This window comes from Ranitomeya imitator, chromosome 3, assembly GCF_032444005.1.
Source record: "Ranitomeya imitator isolate aRanImi1 chromosome 3, aRanImi1.pri, whole genome shotgun sequence".
NCBI classification, from domain to species: Eukaryota; Metazoa; Chordata; class Amphibia; order Anura; family Dendrobatidae; genus Ranitomeya; species Ranitomeya imitator.
This window is the reverse complement of record NC_091284.1, coordinates 33,649,846-33,671,522: the sequence shown is the minus strand read 5'-3', so window position 1 is coordinate 33,671,522 and position 21,677 is coordinate 33,649,846. Positions and strand designations below refer to the sequence as shown.

The 21,677-nt window shown below is 41.4% G+C and overlaps 1 protein-coding gene across 1 annotated transcript; it reads left to right on the top strand.

Moving 5' to 3' along the window:
- Positions 1 to 1,941: 1,941 nt before the first annotated feature.
- On the top strand, positions 1,942 to 17,894 carry LOC138672599 (protein c-ets-2-B-like). The gene is made up of 10 exons (XM_069760736.1): positions 1,942 to 2,084; positions 7,875 to 7,951; positions 10,765 to 10,885; positions 12,178 to 12,297; positions 13,184 to 13,384; positions 13,594 to 13,674; positions 14,340 to 14,573; positions 14,678 to 14,941; positions 15,309 to 15,427; positions 16,113 to 17,894. Exons 2-10 carry the CDS (start codon positions 7,880 to 7,882, stop codon positions 16,326 to 16,328), a joined length of 1,428 nt encoding a protein of 475 aa, XP_069616837.1. The 5' UTR covers positions 1,942 to 2,084; positions 7,875 to 7,879; the 3' UTR covers positions 16,329 to 17,894.
- Positions 17,895 to 21,677: the final 3,783 nt, after the last annotated feature.

Genomic DNA, 21,677 nt, shown 5'->3' with positions numbered 1-21,677 from the left:
TTACCGCTGCTATTAACCCTGTGAGTCCCCAACTATTTACTATTGATGCTGCCTATGTCATATTAAAAATAATAAAAAAACAAAAAACCTGCGATACTCACCATCCGCCACCTTTCCAGCTCCTCGGGACGCTCTGGTGACCACTCCATGCAAGCGGCAGGTTCCAGTGGCAAGGATTGTATGCGACAAGGACCTGCCATGATGTCACGGTCATGTGACCACGACATCATCATAGGTCCTGCTCACACCAGCTTTGGGACCGGAATCTGCCGCTTGCAATGGAGCAATCCCGGGAGCGTCCCGAGGAGTGGGAAAGGCGGCGGATGACGAGTATAGCAGGACTTCAACGGGCTTTCGGAAGGTGAGTATATGGTTATTTTTTATTTTAAGTCTCTACACTACGTGGCTCTGTGCTGTATACTCCGTCGCTGTGCAATATACTACATGGCTATGCAATATACTACGTGGCTGGGCAATATACTATGTGGCTGGGCAATATACTACGTGACTGGGCAATATACTACATGACTGGGCAATATACTACGTCGCTGTGCAATATACTACGTCACTGGGCAATATACTACGTGGCTGTGCAATATACTACGTGACTGGGCAATATACTACGTGACTGGGCAATATACTACGTGGCTGGGCAATATACTACGTCGCTGGGCAATATACTACGTGACTGGGCAATATACTACGTCGCTGTGCAATATACTATGTGGCTGGGCAATATACTACGTCGCTGGGCAATATACTACGTGACTGGGCAATATAGTACGTGACTGGGCAATATACTACGTCACTGGGCAATATACTATGTGGCTGGGCAATATACTACGTGGCTGGGCAATATACTACGTTGCTGTGCAATATACTACGTGGCTGGGCAATATACTACGTGACTGGGCAATATACTACGTGGCTGGGCAATATACTACGTTGCTGTGCAATATACTACGTCGCTGGGAAATATACTACGTGACTGGGCAATATAGTACGTGACTGGGCAATATACTATGTGGCTGGGCAATATACTACGTCACTGGGCAATATACTACGTCGCTGTGCAATATACTATGTGGCTGGGCAATATACTACGTGGCTGGGCAATATACTACGTCGCTGTGCAATATACTACGTGACTGGGTAATATACTACGTCGCTGGGCAATATACTACGTCGCTGGGCAATATACTATGTGACTGGGCAATATACTACGTCGCTGTGCAATATACTACGTGGCTGGGCAATATACTACGTGGCTGGGCAATATACTACGTGGCTGTGCAATATACTACGTGGCTGGGCAATATACTACGTCGCTGGGCAATATACTACGTGGCTGGGCAATATACTACATGGCTGGGCAGTATACTACGTCACTGGGCAATATACTACGTCGCTGTGCAATATACTATGTGGCTGGGCAATATACTACGTGGCTGGGCCATATACTACGTGGTTGGGCAATATACTACGTGGCTGGGCAATATACTACGGGGACATGCATATTCTAGAATACCCGATGCGTTAGAATCGGGCCACAATCTAGTTTTTTCATAATTGAGACCAAAAAGACACAAAAACACCAACTGTGAACACAACCTCATCATGACAGAAAAAAAAAGAGAAGCAAAACCAATATCTGAAGTGTACAAATCCCCCATGTACACAAGCCCCGGGCAGCAGTGGGAGCTCTCCTGCTGTCCCAGGTGATAAGGAGATGGCTCTCTGCCTGGAATAACAGGAGCAGAGGGTCCTGGGAAGCTGGGCTGCTGCCCTAGGAGTCTTCACACCTGGTGGATAGCAGGGAAGGATGGAGGCCATGAATGAGGAGTGTGTGATCTCTCCCAGAGAGGAGGGTGTGCACAGAGAACAATGCTCCTCCTCATCCTCCTCACTGCCTGTGCCTAGAGCTGGACTTCCCCCAGTACAGCCACATACAGCAGCGCTAGAGCTAGAAGCACACACACTCGGAGGGTCTCCTCCTTCTCTGGGGTCCCCTGGGATATTGTCCTCCCCTGGTTCCTGCACTCTGTGGACTATAAACTCTCTGTTACCACTGTGGATTTGTTCAGGTAAGAAGATACATTGCATCTAGTTGTGGTCCAGGATGTTGCTTGTTGTTGTCTATGGCTGGTTTATAGTAAAGTATCAGCTCTTCTTGATGGACCAAGGTAACCCCTCATTATTTAGGTGGGGGAACTAAAACTGTTTGTAGAGTTGTGTAATAACTCTCCTTGTATTACATCATATGTTAGTGGTGGTGGCCTGAAATCACTTGGGTATTTTTCCATTTTAAGTTATTTTGTGACCCTGCTGTGTCACTACAGTGGTGGCGGGTGTACTTTTTTGGGGTGTGTGTGTAATCTACCTTTTTTTTTTTTTTGCCTTGTTAATTTTTTGCCTTGCTCATGCTTACATGAAGGCTGGGAATAAAAATTGCAATTCTTACATATGTATAGGTTACATAGTTTTTGTTTGGGGTGTGTGTGTAAAAAAAAAAAAAAAAAATATATATATATATATATATATATATATATATATATATATATATATATATATATATATATTTTTTTTTTTTTTTTTTTTATTTTTTTTTTTTTTCACGTCACTCATGGACAGTTGAGTCTCTCCTGCTCTATTATGTCTTCACTTTAATAGGTGTCAATTTTTTTAAAATGCCCTTTTTTTTTTTTTTTTTTAGATTCAGCATTCGCTCCATAATGTAGTATAATTGTACCGGGTTTAGTGTTGTCAGCCCTCACCTTGTTCTACCTGTTTGTAAAAATTCCTCTCACGCCTACACGGTTTATTAAATTAGTATTTTATTTTACTATGAATGGATTAGTCATTACTTATGGCTACTACATGATTGCCGGTTAGATGGTGATGAATATTCAGCCACTAATGTAGCTGGAGATGATGATAAGCTCCGGGAGTTGGCACATGCCCCATGAGCAGTCTTATCTGGTGGACAGTTGTTTGGATACAATATATACCTTTTTTTGCATTGGAAAAGCCAAAAGGGGGTAAAAATAAATTCAAAAATTGTATTCGAATGTATGTGTGTGTATATATATATATATATATATATATATATATATATATATATATATATATATATATATATATAATTTTTTTTTTTTTTTTTTTAAATACTATACTCCAAGAAGGACAGCCATGATATGCCATGGACTTCCTTAGCCCCAACAATAGTTCCCACCCATTATCCCCACAGTCTCCTTATTTGGCAGGATTAATGTTTAGTTGCTCCTGCCAATAAAAGCTTCTTTGAATTGAAATTGAATTAAAAAAATAAAAATATATATTTCTAAGTCTCGTATCATGGGGCTAGGATCATAACTTGCCTTTGAAGAGGGGGCGGGGGAGCTAATAGATTCTAAGTGACTTCTTGGACTCCGGGGTCGGATACGATTATGTTTGATATCAACGTTGATAATCGATTGTACTTATAGGTAACTATCCAATCATTACTTTTTTTTTTTTCTTTAAATTAATTTTTTAGAACGTTGGGAGGGATCTAAACTAAGAAGGTATAGAAGTAATGTCTCTACACGTGTCTCGCACATGGATTGTTGTCATTTGCCTCCTTGACCCTACTATAGAAATAGTAAAAAAAAAAAAAAAAGTTCATAGAAACTGCAGACTGTTTCCACAACACTTCTTCAATTCAAAGCCCCCTTTTTTTTATTTGGGTGGGGGGTTTCAGGTGAACTTTCAGTTTTGGTTGCTGTGTACATAACCTCCCCCTCCTCTTGTAATATGACTAATTTCCGAAAAGAGGATATTTTCTCATTTGTCACATTGTCATGGAGAATGAGGACAGGGGAGGGCTGTTCTTCTGTTCTTCTTTTTATTTATATATATACGGTATATACTGTCTGTATACATTCAGTTCTGCACTTTGATAGCAAAGTCTTTGTAGTTTTAAAGACAAAAGAATCTAATTTCGTAGCTGCAGATGTGGGCTTTGATGTGGCCAACCCGCCCCCAGTGTTTAAAGTGCAGGCCTGGCTTTTACATTGAAGTCACCAGACAAATTAATTTCAAGGGGGAGAGAGTTTCAAAGGCCTTTGCTGTACTTCTTTTTTTATTTTTTTTATAACATTACTGATGCATTTGAAATTCTATAGGCTACATGAATTCGAGGTTCTGTTTTTTTTTTTTTTTTTTATTCTAATTCTCGTGTAGTGCATTATATTTTTTTATTTTATTTTTTTTTACTTTTGGTGTGAAGAAAACAAAAATGTTGCAGGTTCTTCTGTGTTTCCGGATTAACTCATGAGTTGTAAATAAATACCACAAGAAAAACTTTTTTTTTTTTTTTTTTAGCTCTTTGGGTGAAGATGTGGAACCACAATGGAAACTTCTAGTTTGCATCAGAAATTAGAACGTTCAAGGCCGCGAATCATAGAGAATAGTGAAGGCGCCTTCTTCTTCTATTTGAAGTGTTTTTTCTGAATCTATTTACGGTATTTTACCTTCTTAGCTAGCGCCATCATATTGAATAGATGCAATCGCTGTCCCCATTGGCGCTCACAATCTAAATACCCTGTTGGTATGTCTTTCGATGGTATGATGAGACCCCCCCCCCCAAACACAGGGAGAACATACCAACTCCATGCAGATTTATTTTTTTGTGTGATTAAAAAAAAAAAAAAATATATATATATATATATATATATATATATATATATATATATATATATATATATATATATATATACACATTTTTTTTTCTATTAGGTTTTGGACAAAACTTCAATAATCTTACAAAAATAAAGATATGATTGCTTTAAAATAAAAAAAAAAAAAAGCGGGCCAATTGACCCTGGGAAGCTGACCTACTGGTAGAGAGTCGTCAATTATATTTTTGAGAAATCTATTTGCCCTTGGGGCCAACAACGCACACAAAGAAAATACTGTGTCTCACCACAGGTACCATAGCGCAGCACGTGGAACTGAACACTTGGGGAGTCCACACAGGCCCCGGCCACAGGACCTTGCTTTGTGCTCAAAGGCTAAGAAGCTGCTAGATGTCCTGACTTGGTGTGTGTGGTTTTTTGTTTTTCTCCTTTATTTTCCATATTGCACCACTTATCCAGTTAAAGCCCTAGGCTGACTAATGTTTTTGAAGAAGCTGGGTCAGCAATTTTTTTTTTTTTCCTCAATTGTATCTCAGAGGCTTTTGGCTGGGTGCCATGTGATGAATGAAGCGGGTCCGCCTGTGACCTGCTGACTACCATTCACAATGGTGGCGGCCCTGCCCTGTAGCACTGGTGCTCATTGTAAATCTGAGATCATGAATGGGGCGAGGTGTTGCAGGTAATCTGTGTGGATCACATGTTGTGAAATGATCCTGCTGTCTGGCCTGTGTACACAAAGGTGCCAGGTTCAGTCTCCGGGCTCTGTTGTGTAAATCGCCCCCTGCCGGGTCACATTACATCACTGTTTATGGGGCGCACTTTCTTTTTGGATCTGTATTTTTGTATGCACCTAAGTGGGAGATGTAAAATGCACCGATTTGTTATTAAATGTTTCTCTCGATGAAAGGCATGGTGATGGAAGATGCGCCCGATTTTACTAAATTGCCAGAAAAAAAACTAATATAAATTTGCACTATAGTTTACACCACTTTCTGGCGCAAGCTTTAGTATATGTTGGGGTGCACTGACCTCTACAGCCCCTTCAGCTAGGCTTAAATTTTTTATTTTTTTTTAAGTCCCAACTTGATCTACAGATGACAACATTTAGGTGTAGTAGCACTTTAAAGTGTATAAAAAATATATATGAATATATGAACTTATCCTCAATCCAATGGGTGGGGAAAACCTGGTAATCACTCGGGGTCTGACTGCTTGGAAACCCAATAATCATGAACAAGATTCCAGCAGTCCCATAGTCAATGAATGGAGCTGAGGTCAAGCATGTGCAACTCTATTCACTGGCGGACATGGGCAAAAAAGGGCCCTTGTGCAATAACAGTATATGGGCCCTTTACAGACCGATAGCTCCCCATAATTTACAGTTCCATCTGTTCTTTAGGAGGAATGAGGGGAGGGGAAGGCTCTTACCCCTAAGGTCCCTGTGCAGAGGTTACTCTAATAGTATATCCATTCCTGCCTCTGCTACGTACATGGCGGGTGTCTGTAGAGCCAGGATTGTGGGACCACCCAGCTGTCAGAATCCCTTTAATCAGTAATTTATCCCCCTATCCATGTTTTGGGAATAACCCTTTAAGTGTTTACAGCATTTTCACATAGGGTGGGACATTTTGATGCTGGTACCGGTTTCATTTATTCCTTGAGGGGCTTCTAGACTCCCAAATTTTTTTTTGGGGGGGGAAAAGGCTCTTGAGCTTTTTGATAAATTTTAAGAGTGGATCCAATAGTAGAGTGTATAAAATCTAATCTAAAACCTATCTAAGCATACTTCTCCTTCCCTCTGGATGTGCGGATGATGGCGTCTCGCTCAGTCCAGCCTAATCCCATTACTGTAAGTAGAGCTTTTCCGCCATACAGTGGGGCCGGCCCTCGGAATGGTTAATAGAATCCTGAGATTCTGAATGAGTTTGTTGCTAGGCAGCCGCCATACATGTGTCATCTGGCCAGTAACATGCTTTCCTGGCACGTGAGGCCTGTGTTGTCTTCCACTGCTTCTCTGTTCAGAGCTGACACGATTGGAAGGATTCGTTTCTTATCGCTCTATGCATTCACATGTAGCAGAGCTGAATTTGCACTAGATGAGGTTCTGATGGTGACGAATAACAAATTAAATTTAAAAATAAATAATAAAAATCGATTTTGGGTTTTATGCCTGCATCGGTTCTTCTGTTCTAGTGTCCATTTAGAAACCACAGTCATGTACTTCCTCTATCGCCAGGGGAACACACTTCCGAAATACGTAATCAGTCGTTGGCTACGTAAAGAAGCACAGGAGATAGATAGATAGATAGATATGTGCTTGTAGGAGATGCAAAATATCAGCAATGACTTCTAAGTAAATCTTCATTTACATATGAGGGGACCTATATCCCTGGAGTGATCCCTCTGGCTTTTAAAGGGGCTACTTGTATTCCTGAAAGAATGAATGAACCCCCTTTTCTAGTCAACACAATAGGGGTGGAAATATGGGGTAAAGGCGAGTCGATCACCTAATCCAAAAAGTGAGGTGCGTAGGGATCCAATTTTGCGTTGGCATATTATCGGAACCTGCCAATAGTTCAAAGGACGTCTGTCTACAAAATGTGACGCAAAAACTAAAACTTCAAACCACAGGCTGTCGGGTTAATGATGGGGGGCTGTAGTTTTGCATCAGCTGTTGAGCCACTCTTGGTGTTTATGGGGTAAAGGCGAGTCGATCATCTAATCCAAAAAGTGAGGTGCGTAGGGATCCAATTTTGCGTTGGCATATTATCGAAACATGTACGTTACTCCAATGAAAGTTTAGACTTTTTTTTTATTTTGTGTATTTAATTGAAACAAAACAAAAAAAACCTGTTTTTAAGAAAAATCCTCCCATTGTCCAGAAGAAATGTGAATGAAACCCAGCCGGTGGTGGTTTGTGTAGAAGGGGTGAGATTTTCGCCGGGTCCCTCCCTATGTGTGACATCAATCTCAACACCTCGGGCGCCTTAGTCTCCCTTGGAATAGAGTGAGTCATGTCAGCGCCTGCCCTGCGCTCACAGCTGTCACCTCCAGTGCACTTTCCTTTTTTTTTCTTTTCTGCTTTCTAATAAATGCAGTTTAGGTTGGCAGACTCCATAGTGGTAAGACAAAATGGGAAGGAAAAAAAAATAAACACAAAAAAACAAATTTTACAGTGTGTTTTCTCTTCATCTACAGATCCGATGACTGAGTTTGAAATCCGAAACATGGATCAGGTGGCGCCAGTTTACAACATGCATCGGGGAATACTGAAGGTAAGGTCCATTCTGGTCAGTTTCGGCATACGATGGGGAAAAAAATGTTTCTTTGAAGTTAAATTTAGGCCTGAAACCTATTTACCAAGTTGTATGCCTATTTACCAAGTTGTATGCCTATTTTACCAAGTTTCTGTAACACCAAAAAAAATGAGAGAATAGTTCTGAAACTGCATTTTTATGGGCCTAACCCATCTTTAAAAAAAAAAAAAAGAAAAAACCTCAATAGTCGCCTGCTGAGGCCGCATGTGACTAAATGCCGTCTTGCAGGTCATATTCGCTGTTTAGTATTTCACGTCACACAAAGGGCTTTGTGTGGTCTGGTATTTGTTTGCTAAATTCCGGAATTTCAGGCCACCATTTGACTATGTCCCCTCAGGTGGGGCTGGTCTTATCTGTTCCACAGGCCGCATATTTGCACACAGTATAGTAGTCATCCCCACCCAGTTCTTACACTGCAAGGTATGAGTCACGTCTCCTGCAGCCCAACCTGTTTGAGGCATACACAAATTTTTTTTTTTTTCAAAAATGCAATAAAAACTAATAATATATATTATAATTTTTTTTTATTTTTAAAAGGTTGATCAGAGTGAACATTTTGCAGTTTTCCTTTTTTGACAAGCAATAATCGGAGAAATACAGAATTTTTTTTGCAATTTTTTTCCTATAAGCTCACTGCAAAGGATGTCTTCTTTTTTTGGAGAATCCTCCCCCATCACCCTTTAATTAGCAGTAATGTACAGTAAAAGTGTTTTGTTTCCCGGCAGCGCCACCACTGGGGAAATTAAGCATTACGCAAATCAATAGAAGACTAGGTCCTTCAGAGAATGAGGCGCTCTCCATTGTTGCTTTCCTCTGAATAATGTATTGGGTTGACTGCCCTAATGGGTTTTTATAAACCTGATCGCCATTTTAAGGCTTTGGTATCTTTCAATCATATGTTAAAATTAAAGATTTTTCTTTTTTTTTTAAAGAAAACTGAGTCCTATCGAGGTTTACATAGAATTGTTTTATCTTGAGGGCAACATGGTTGTTAGAACCAGCAGCAATCATCTGTAGGAAGTGTTGAGTTTCCCTGCAGCGCCTCCGCAGAGCAGATGAGGCAATTACACCACTGCCACTGAAATCGATAAGTCAGTCGGAGAAAGCTTAACTACTCTGGGAATCCTCTTTTGTTAACAAGCGTGAAGACGTGGTCCAGCCGGTCTCACGCGCCTCTCGCCCTCTCCTGATTGTTGACTACGCAGCAGATTTCTCTAGGCGTGTTCCATCTTCTCCTCTGCAGCTAATGACTATAATAATGTGATTAAAAGGTTTTTATTTTTAGCGCTCGTGTAGCTGTAATGAATAGAGCCTTGTTCGTGTGAAGTGTGGGAGCATAGGAATGCATGCTCAGGTGACACAGAGCCGGTTCCTGCCGAGCGGTTGTCAGGAGGACATAATTATAAGTACGGGAGGCGCGCCGTGTGCCGTATTATTTTTATACAAGACACTGCTTATTAGTGCGCCGATTACTGCCAGCTCGAAATCTCTCTGTTTAATGACAGAGTTCTGTGACCACATTGTGTCCCTGGTGCATGGGAATAATCTGGTTATAGGCTTTATTTAAACTTTTTTTTTTTTTTTATATTTCCGATTTTAAAGGATACTTAACATCCATGTTTTAAGAAGGAATTTTTGTGATTACCAATATGGCTGCCAGTATATGTATCTCACATGTCAACAAGTGTTCCTGGTAGTGTTACTACATCTCCTCCTTTTTACATATTGTTCTTTTATATCCACTCTACTCCCGGTTTTCGAATGTCCATGGCTGGCCACAGGGCTGGACTGGCCATCTGGCAATTCTGGCAAATGCCAGAAGGGCCTGTCTGGTCATGGGCCGCCTTGTCTGCTACGTTAACAGAATCCGTATTCTCAAGACACCCATACTGTTAAGAGTTGTGATGGAGCACAAACTTGCTGACTCCGTCACTTACCCTAGCAGGCCACGGGTATCATTAGAATTATTGGTCTTGTAGACAATCTTCCTTTCCTCCCTCCAGGGTAATATTAGTAATATATCGCATCTGGTTCATGGGGATGGGGACAACATGGGCCTGTGTGATTTCACATGCCAGTGCCGAATTTCAGCCTCAGTCTGTAGCTGGCTGGCCATATAACTTTCCTGACCCTGATACACATGTCCACTTGGCTAATCATGCTTGTGTTCCTGATGGAAGAAGGAAGTTAAGCTGCTACCAGACACCTCTGGGAGCAAGTAATCTCCCCCCAGAGAAGACTTATCAACCAGTCAACATCCAACTGTCTGATCTTTATCTCCCTCCCCCCCCCCCCCCCTTCAAAAAAAAAAAAACTTGCAGTAGTATGCCTTGCCATAGTCAATAGATTCCCCTCCCCTCCAACACATGAGATGGTCCACATTTCACTTTGTCTAATGGGTACGGTCAACTTTAAAATGCAGAATACCAAGAGCTTAAAAGTGTGCAACCAAGGCATATTACATATTCCGTTTTCTACTTGCAGACCCTATCTGACCAGAGTGTTTGTTTTTTTTACAAAAAAGACCATCAAAATTGTGAACTTCTAGGAAATGTATTGTTCAGAATAAGAGCCACTTAATTCTATGTGGTCCATGTACTGTCCATATCATGCCACCTCTGTTCCAGTTCTATTTCTGCTGATTACCCTCAATCCTGATCTCCTGAGCTGTATGGAAGATGTACAGTAAAGTCATAGATTATCATTTTATGTTTTCATCTTTGCACTTGTAAGTCCCCTGTATTAAGATCCTTCTTTTTGCCTGTTCACAGCGGCAGCTGGCATTTGACAACGTAAACCTGTCGGCATCAATATTCACTGGATTGTACTCCGTGTACGATGCTTACGAAGAAGAGCAGGCCGTGCCTACAGGCTTGGACTCCTTATCTCATGGTAAGACATGTAAACCTTTCCCCTTATATTATGTTGCATTTTTCTTAGAGAAACAGTTGCTGCTATGCTCCATTGGGAAACCAATGTTCAATCTAGATGGAACAACAACTCTCCAAAACGCCCTCGAACTATCCAAGACTGGAACATCCCATGCAACATATGGTCCTTTTTGATAGATACAGGGGCTCAGATTGATTCCTATAAGGGGCTGATAAAAAAAATATATATACGTTTTTTTTTTTATTTTTGTCCCTCTCCCAAAGTGGTAAATTAGGGCCTGTACTCTGTGCAGCTTTAACGAGATTGTCCACTACTTTATCATTGTTGACCTATCCTTAGAATCGGTCATCAATGTCTGATCGGTCGGGGTCTGGTGTTCTGGTGTTGGTGGCTGGAGCTGCTCCATCTTCTGATGGTGGATGCGGCAGGGTGCTGCACATCTTCCTCCTATTGAGCAGTTCAGGCCGCCGACCTAGAACAGCTGAATGTTCAGGGTCCAACACCCGGCATCCTCGACGACAATCTTAGGGATAGGTCTTCAATGATAAAGTAGAACACAACCTCTTTAAATGTTTGTGGGATGTATCTTCTGTGGCTAAAAACCCCATCTAAGTTCTATGGGGCTTTCAGACTCCCCCAGGAGATGTAATTTCTTCTTCCAATCTATATATATTTTTTTTTTTTTTAAGATGATGAGCCATGAAAGCTGTTGACCCAAGTAAGATATATATCTTGGTACCGTGTTAGCCAGTAGGTAGAAAAATATTTAGAATTGAGAGTCCTCAGTGGTTGACCTGTGTAGTCTCGAAAGCTTGCAATTTCTTACCATCTTTTCAGTTAGCCATTAAAAGGTATCAACCACTGAGGACCTCTCAATTCTAAATATTTTTCAGTTGACCCAAGTAATTCTGTATCAGGTGGAGAGGAGCAAAAAAATTAATACTACCATAGTTCGACATCTACTCTGGTTCTCCGTAGCGGCCGGACCAGGGCACTGTTCACTTCTCCGTCAGCAAACTTTAGGCTTGCATCCTAGATGCCTGTTCTGCTTACGAGACCCTTAAGACAACGTAGGGGAAAAGAGTGGCTGGCTAAAGATTGTCGGCATAGAAGTGAACTATGACGTGGTCCAGCTGCTATGGAGCACTGAATCGGACACTGAAGGGTCGTTCTAGTCTTTTTCTAGTTTGGAGACTGACCTGTGGACAGGCAGCTCTTTCTCCTGTGTGTGTGTATGGCTGACTTAAGATCTTGGCTCTCGATCTTACAGAAAATATTAATACTACTTTCAGATTCCGGAAGCTGCGAATTGCCTCTCTTGACCCCATGCAGCAAGGCCGTAATGAGTCAGGCATTGAAGGCAACCTTCAACGGGTTTACAAAGGAACAGCGGCGGCTCTGTATTCCCAACAGTAAGTAGCAATCAAAAGGACATTTTTAACTTGTTTATTTTTCCCCCTCTCTTTTCTGATAATTCGGTTCTCTCCCAACCAACAGCTGGCATTATTAATCAGATTATTTTTTTTCTTGTGGAAAATCCCCTTCAGCCCTAATATCATTCTAAGAATTAATTCTCTACATTGGCAACACTTGTTCACAACTCTCCTCCTAAATCTTGATGTTACTCCTTCTTTCTCAAATATTTCCAATTTTGGGCTCCTTTTTGACAAGTGATCTCATTGGTATCTGGTCCTGCATACGTCACGGGGGGGGGGGGGACAACATCACAGGAATTTCCAGAGGAATGATGTACGCTGCCGTTGCACAACATCCAAACATTTTCAGATCCTCGACTTCTCTGCCCAACTCTTAGTCATCGCTTCACATTTTTCAGAGAGCACGCTTTGTGCGATTTCACCAGACTAGATCTGTAAACATTAACTTTTATTAACAGAACCATTGACAATAGAGCAATATATTAAGTATTTTAGTATTAGTACGAAGCACCTAACGCAACCAGTATTTTTATTTATTTTTTTAAGATTTACTTAGTAATCTGATAACTTGTTTTGCTGCTGGATCCGCATCGATCACCTTGACCTGTGTGGGAACCTGGCAACAAGTGTTCAATTTCCCTGCAGTGCCTCCGCAGGGGAAATGGAGTATTACACCTTTAGCTTTTTATAATGAATAGCTTATGTATGTAATCACTGGTCATGCTGGCTACGAAGAGTCTTACTCTAGTTACCCAAGTGGAGACCCACCCTTAAAATTGTCTAATTGGGTATTTGAAAATGTGTTTTTTCTTTTCAAGTTAGACACCCGCTTTAATGTTTTGTACTTCCTTCTTCTGTCTAGATCCGTGGTTGTGGAATCAGACTCAAGTGTGCCAGTGGCTCTCATGGGCAGTCACTGAATTTTCCTTGGAAAACTTGAATTTTCAGAAATTTATTATGACCGGACAAGATTTATGCAACCTAGGAAAAGAACGATTTTTAGAGCTGGCCCCGGACTTTGTTGGTGACATTCTCTGGGAGCATCTGGAACAAATGATGAAAGGTAATTAGCAGGCCAGATGTATGAATGCAATGATGGGTCTTCTGGGAACGGCATGGAAATGTTCCTGAGCTATGGAAAGCATTTTCTAATTGCAGATCTCTAACTCGTGGATGCCTATCCAATTCTGTGTAGATGTGCTGGGATAATGTAATGGTTTGAATAGGAATCTCCGGGTCTATAAATCATGTTTTGTTTTTTTTTACTCTTAGAACAAGAAAAGGTTCAGGATCAATATATTGACAGCTCCAGCCACCACACCAGCTCCCAATGGATAAGCAACGACTCGTTAAGTAAGTAACGTTCCTTGTGCTTGGAATCTTAAAAACTGTAGTAATAATCATTTTATTCTTGTAAAATGTATATATTAAAAATAACCTAAAAGTAAAAATCTCAAATGACTCGTGCCAAAAATCGCAGATTGTTGGTTAGTAGCACTGTTGGAGAGATGAATCAGTCAACTAGACTTCTAGCTGGCTTTCCATCCAATTCTTTTAAAATTTTATTATTAGTGAATATATGGTCACCTGTTTTTAATGTTGAGGCGGCTGCCCATAGCTATTTTTCTATTGATGACACAAATAGAAGGTCCTTACAACTGGACTTTTGCTGATCGAACAACCCAACCAGGATGACCTTGCGTAAATTTGTGCTTGAGGAGGGTTCACTGACACCTAATGACTCCTGTGCTCCACCAGATTGATATCAGTTGGGTATTTGGACATTGCCCTTCATTTTATCTTTGAGTGAAGGTTTGATGGCACCATAGCAGTACACGTTATTGAGCCCTTTCAATGGTCCGAGTGTCATCTTATTGATCTCCGCTATAGCCCAATCTCTCCAAACTAAATTGAGGTAGAGCAAGAATTCAGCCTATTACGCTTTTTTTTTCTTCATGGAATTGTGCTTTTCATTTGACTTTTTTTATTGACGTATATCATAATTTTGTCTTGATTAGGATTCAATATGGAGCCTTTGCATTGTGTATCTCAAGTGCACGGTTACCCGAAAACAGAAATGTATAACGACCTTTGTCCAGTGACTCGGGTAACTCAGGTCCCAAGTCTCTTACCAGTGAAGCAAGAGTTTCAGAACTATTCATGCATGAAATCCATGGGAAATAATTACTCCTCTCTGAGCCACGACTATGGTCAAAGTAATATGAATGTTCTGCTGAGCTCTCTAACTTCTGGTAAGTATTCATAAAGATAAGATTTGCATATATATCTTGTCACTTCCACCCCATTTTTTTTTTTTGATTATATATTAATATATATATTTTTTTATTATCTCTAGTAAAATCCATGGACAGGGACTCTGTAGACAGTGGCACAGAAAGCTTTGAAGGCTCAGATTCGATGCTACAGTCATGGACAAGCCAGTCCTCCCTAGTAGACATGCAACGCGTTCCATCCTATGAAAGTTTCGAGGAAGACGCCAGCCAGTCGCTATGTTTAAACAAACCGTCTATGTCCTTTAAAGACTATGTTCAAGACCGAAACGATCCAGTGGAACAGGGAAAACCAGTTATCCCAGCCGCTATTCTAGCTGGTTTCACTGGTAAGATAATGGAGTATATTTTGTACAAACTTACGATAGAAGATCAAATAAGAAAAGTTGATTCTTTGTACGAATAGTAATTATAGTCTCACGTATTTTTGCTTATTCCAACCCTTCCTGTCCTTCAGAGCTTTATATTTGTTGGGAAAGCTCGTGACCAATTACTCAACTTATCCATAGGTCTCCAATTGGCCAACAAAAGTGTGTACTGTTGGCATCCCTTGTTGACTGGTAGCCTTCCGACACAAAATTAGGAAATTTCCCAACTTATAAACCTCTGATGGAAGGCTCACGCGTGGTGTACACAATGCGTTCTTTCATCTTATTTTTACACAAGTTTGAATTTTTAATCTTATTTATTTTATAGGGAGTGGACCAATTCAGCTTTGGCAGTTCTTGTTGGAATTATTGACTGACAAATCGTGTCAGCCCTTTATCAGCTGGACCGGAGACGGATGGGAATTCAAGCTCACTGACCCAGATGAGGTTAGTCTTCTGTCAGTTTTGTCATAATCGCATCCAAGAATCCCAAGTCGCTAGAGGATAGTCCTTTAAAAAGTTAGGTCTTTATTCCATAATATCACAATAAAGTCAAGGAAGTCAAGGCCATGTTTCCGCCATATCTGGTCTTTCTCAAGCCTCAAAATAAAGCAGTTATAATAAATCAATGGTGGTTGGGACTTAGACAGTGCATTAAGTAAGTTTTGCCATTATCGTCCAATTTTAGATATTGGATCAGTAGACTTATTGCTGTAGTATAATAACTCTCTACTAATGTTTAGCTTTTCATAGGCTGGTTAATTCCTAATTTCGTCGGTGGGTGGGGGGGAGTTAGACTGAGAAGAAAAAAATATCCTATTGTAGTTATTCCTATCAATGACATCCATCCAATTATCTCATCTTGGACAAATCGCCCAATATTCTGACCAAGGCTGTGGAGTCTAAGCCAAACCTCCGACTCCTCAATTTCCATGACTCTGACTCAACCAAAATGGACTCCCGACTCCACAACTCCGACTCCACAGCCCTGATTCTCTGACACTATGAATGTGAATTCTGCCACAATCAATATATGTAATTTCAGAAGCAACGGGTACTACGAGAAATCAAAGTTAGTCTTTTTGTTCTTTAAAAAATCCATAGTAACGTGTATATATATTTTTATTTTCAGGTCGCTCGTCGCTGGGGAAAAAGGAAAAACAAACCTAAAATGAACTACGAGAAGCTAAGTAGAGGACTGAGATACTATTATGATAAGAACATTATTCACAAGACGTCAGGAAAACGTTATGTGTACCGATTTGTGTGCGACCTCCACAATTTGTTGGGGTACACGGCGGAGGAACTGCATGCTATGCTCGGCGTCCAGCCTGACACTGATGAATGAATCCAGGAAGATGCTACACCTGAAGCACATAACTGTACTGTGAATATAATGGGATTTCGGGAAGGGTGGGGAACAGAAGACAGAACCCTGGAATGTTTTGGTCCTTATTGGACTGTTTTGAAGAAGGCCGAAATTATGGAGGAGTCTGAAGGGCAACGCGTTTCGAGACCTTTCTAGGAAGTGGTTTTTGTGTTGTACTTTCTTGACTTGGTGCAACAGATGACACTTAAGGGGTCCAGCTCTGAAGAACATTGCACCAGATGATAAACTTTTATTTTTTTTGTGTTTAAAATCCTGTTTTAACACTGAGGGGGAAAAAAGTCGGACTCAAATCTTCTTCAGTCAACTAGATTTAAGGAGACAATTACAGCATATCTCATTTTTTAATTTCTCATTTTTTAAAAAAAAAAAATCTTTGTAAATTGCTAATCCGTCTCAGACTGCACTTTATTATTTCATGCTGCCTGAGTCCATGAGTCTTATGTTTTTAATATGTGGTTGTGATATTTTTATTTTTTATTTTTCTCATACCATTTCAAGCGCATGTAAATAATTTTATCGTGGATTGTAATATTTGCATAATTATTTGTTCCACAAGGGATGTATATATATATTTTTTATTATTTCAGATATAATTTTTTTTATGGCACATAGAATGCGCCTCCTCATTTATTATTATTATTATTCCCCCACCTCATTTCCCTGTAACCCTCTCCTGACTATATAAGCTTTGTGAAACTGCACATTTTTATTTTTATTTTTTTGCCATTCCAATAGTAACATAAGAGTACAACAAGTGGTCCACAGGCTAGTCTTGCCATTGCTTTCTTACAAATCTCAGGAAGTTTTTTTTCGGCTTGCAGAATGGCCGTACGTACTTATTGTAGAGAACATGCTCAGTTTGTAAAAGTTGCAAAAAAGTGGCCCACACTCTCCGATAATGCAAGCCGAGGAGGCACTGAAGCTCTTTGGCGCAGTGCTTACAAGCTCTATAAAAAAAAATCAGCTTGTAAGCGCATAGAGCTTGTAAGCACTGCCCTTCTTGCCTGAAGAGACCAGCTGCTGCTGATAGACGTTCACATGAGCAACAAGTTGTAAACTATAAAAAAAATTATTCAGTTCTCGTAAAAGACTGGAAAATTTATAGCAAAGTTGCGCTTTTTGGTTTGTTTGTTTTTTACAAGCATTTTGCAATTTTACCCATTTAAGATTAATTGCATTATTACTGTAGTGTTCCCCATTCTTGTATACTGTATATATTGCTTTTGCTCCTTTTAGTTGTTTTGACATCATCTGATTTTACATTATTTGAATTCTGTGTTTTTTTAATGTTCCTGCCGCCTTTTCATTGGTGTAGAGGAATTTAATGTAGCAGCTATTTTTACTGCAAAATATTTTACTGAATATTGTATTCCCCCCCCCCTTTTTTGTTTTTAAGAAAGGTGTATTTTATATCTAAAGTGCCTTGTAAACTAAAGCTTATATATATTTCTGTATAAAGTTACTAGAGCAGAAGCAATTTGACAGAATTCTAAATAAACTTTTTTTTTTTTTTTGGAAAAGCAACTTTTGTTTTTTTTTTTTTTTTTTGTTTTTTTGGCTGGGGGGGCTTTAATAAAAAAATAAATTTGACGGCTATGGTTCTAGCAAGCAACATTTTGGTCTTAACTATGTGCAAATTCATCTATACTTTACTATGTAAAGTGACAACCCAGTATGATACTCCAGAGCTGCACTCACTATTCTGCTGGTGCAGTTACTGTGTACATACATTACTGATCCTGAGTTACATCCTGTATTATACCCCAGAGCTGCACTCACTATTCTGCTGGTGCAGTCACTGTGTACATACATACATTACTGATCCTGAGTTACATCCTGTATTATACCCCAGAGCTGCACTCACTATTCTGCTGGTGTAGTCACTGGGTACATACATTACATTACTGATCCTGAGTTACATCCTGTATTATACTCCAGAGCTGCACTCACTATTCTGCTGGTGCAGTCACTGTGTATATACATTACATTACTGATCCTGAGTTACATCCTGTATTATACCCCAGAGCTGCACTCACTATTCTGCTGGTGCAGTCACTGTGTACATACATTACTGATCCTGAGTTACATCCTGTATTATACTCCAGAGCTGCACTCACTATTCTGCTGGTGCAGTCACTGTGTACATACATTACATTACTGATCCTGAGTTACATCCTGTATTATACCCCAGAGCTGCACTCACTATTCTGCTGGTGCAGTCACTGTGTACATACATTACATTACTGATCCTGAGTTACATCCTGTATTATACTCCAGAGCTGCACTCACTATTCTGCTGGTGCATTCACTGTGTACAGACGAGAGATGAGCGGTGTTCGAGTCGAACTGTTCACCAATTCAAATTCGAGCTGGTTTGGGCGGTGTTCGTCGAACTCGAACAATTTGCTTAAAATTCGGCTGTTCGAGTTTCTGTTCGATAACTGTTCGTACACCAAAAGCCTAACTTGATTTGCACATTATTAACAATGTTAAACAGTGTTAGACTGCTTCAGTATATAGTGGGTGGTGGATAGATCTGTGCTGAAATAATGCCGATCTCCTTTTTTTTTTTTTTTTTTTTCTTTCCCGCATTTACAGTGGGGCGGTGCAGTCTCTCAGCCTATCAGCAGTGCACATACACAGCAATGTGCATGTGCTGCACACAAGCAAGGGCATGTGTCATTGGCTGTGTATGTCACATGTCACTTCTTGCCCTATAAGAACCAGCCATTTTCCCCATCGCCACCATTTCCTCACTGCTGCAGCTTAGTGTTAGCTGGCAACGCTGCTGCTGTGGGCGCTATACAGTCAGAGTCTTTTTTGCGAGCGAATTTTCTGAGAGATAGGTTTAGGGAGTCGGGACTAGTTGTAATATCAGCCCTTTTCAGGGTAGGTTACAGCAGTTCATAGCACTTTTTTAGCCAGGCAGGTCTGTGCCAGTGCTGTGCAAGTGTTTGTCACAGCATTTGGTGTAATCTAGCTCAGCCAATCCTTTTGGGCTAGTAGCATTGTCTGGTAGTCATCTGAGTAGCCCGCCTGTGAAGCTAGCTACACCGCCTGTGTATCTAAATTTTTACTGCATCTAACCAAGTAAATCCTTTTGGGCCTAGTACCACAGTTTGGCCGCTCAGCTCTGCTGGGTTTTCATCCATCGTTTTTTGTGCCAACAACTACAGATACAGAGTTGCCAATTTGTTAAGAACCAAAATGAGTGGCTAAAGGCCTGCTGCTGGGGAATAGGCGTGTTGGAAAGGGGGAAAAAAAGGTTGTGTCCGTGGGGTAGGTGGTAAAGCAACAGTAAAATCTGCAGAAGAAAGCCCATCTTCCAGCCAAAGTAAGATGTCTCCTTCTTTTCGTGGACAATCTGATATGATCCCTTTATTACGACCATCGCTACAAATTCCAGATGAGGCACAAAAACAGCAGGTGCTTGAACGGATATCAAGTGCTCGTTCAAGTAGACTCTCCTCCACCTCAACTTCAACATCACAACTACTCCAGTCCTCTGAGTTGTCACCCCAATCGCACTTGCTTCCTCACAGCTAGTCTCCAGCCGCCCGTCTGAGCATGGGGTAACACACATGGTTGAGTCTGTAGAGCTATTTACGCATACTATAGCCTGGGAATCAGAGGTCTGCTCCAGAGCTTCTGTGAATCCAGACGAGGAAATGATCTGCACTGATGCCCAGAATCTTTGTGAGTCGGATCCAGGCACAGACGAAGAAGGTTCTGAGCATAATGTAGACCCTCGTTCCCAAACTGTAACTCCTTTTGGTGGAGACAATGAGGAAGATGATGATGAGACTGAGATACCTGATTGGAATGAAAACTTGACTTTTCGGTCAGCGCAGGAAGAGGTTGGCTCTGAGCATGACGGGTGTGAGAACACACAAGATGATGATAATGATGAGGTTGGAGACCCCACTTACTGTCAACCCACAGTCGCCAGTCCATGAGGTCAGCAGAGGAGGTGGAGGAGGATGCTAGTGATGAGTCTGATGACGAGGTTAGGTTGCGCCTTCCTGGACAGAGACGGAGTACTGGAAGCATGTCAACAACTGCATCCTCAACCCCAACTATGCCTCTGAGCAGAAGTCGTGGTGGCTCTTCAGGTCGCACGGGCTCTAAGCCTTGCATAGCCTGGGCATTTTTTGAGATCGCAAAGGATGACCCAACACATGTTGTCTGTAAGATTTGTCCCCAAAATCTCAGTAGAGGCCAAAAAATTACTAGTTTGAGTACTTCATGCATGAACCGTCACATGGATATGAGGCACAAGTTGCAGTGGGAAGCTCACTGTGCTACAATACGGCCTAGTGGGCCGGGTCAACCACCATCTGCCCCATCAAGTGCATCCGCGTCCTCTTCATCCTCTGTGACTGTGGGGACAGCAGTCGGACATGATTTTGGACGCAGACCTTCCACCTCTTTACCCGCAACAGCCAGTGTGAATGGTAGCTCATTAGGACATTTGCAAGTGGAAACACCTGCTGGTGTTGAGCGCTCTCCGACATCGACAACACATTTTGATCAAGGCAACATAACATCTCCGCCTGCACCTTCCTAACAGACCAGGAGTTTGCCGGGGACACCCTACTCAACTCCGTCTAAGCACGGCAGCCAGCCCTCAGTCCCTCAGATGTGGACAAGTAAAAGACCATTTCCTCCTAGCCATGACAAAGCTAAGAGGTTGAATTTCTCCATCTGCAAGCTGTTGGCTACAGAAATGCTGCCTTTCCGCCTGGTGGACACAGAGGATTTTCAAGACCTTATGTCCGTCGCAGTGCCCCAGTACCAGATGCCCAGTCACCACTACTTCTCAAAGAAAGCTGTGCCTGCGCTACACCAGCATGTCGCACACAACATCACCGCTTCCTTGAGAAACTCTGTCTGTGAGAGGGTGTATTTCACCACAGACACTTGGACGAGTAGACATGGACAGGGGCGTTACATGTCGGTGACTGGGCACTGGGTAACTATGGTGACATCAGGAGAAGGGGCTGCTGTCCAAGTCTTGCCGTCCCCACGAGTTGATCATCGATCCTCTGTATCTGGAAGTTCCTCCACTGCTTCTGCCTCCTCAACCTCCTCTAGGTCCTCCACCTGCACCCAAAGCCTGTCTGGTAATGCCACCCACGTTCTAACTGTGCAGAAGGAATCCTGCACACCTCCTTACTATGCTGCCACCAGGGCTCAACGGCATCAGACGGTGTTTACATTGAAATGTCTGGGAAATGTGAGTCACACAGCTGAGGAGTTGTGGTCAGCTCTGGAGACCGAGTTCCATCAATTGTCTCCACTCAACCT

Coding starts and splice junctions, on each gene's coding strand:
- LOC138672599 (XM_069760736.1), top strand. CDS start 7,880: ATGACTGAGTTTGAAATCCGAAACATGGATCAGGTGGCGCCAGTTTAC. Junction 12,298..13,183: donor GCGGCTCTGTATTCCCAACA/GTAAGTAGCAAT, acceptor TCTTCTGTCTAG/ATCCGTGGTTGTGGAATCAG. Junction 14,574..14,677: donor GCTGAGCTCTCTAACTTCTG/GTAAGTATTCAT, acceptor TATTATCTCTAG/TAAAATCCATGGACAGGGAC.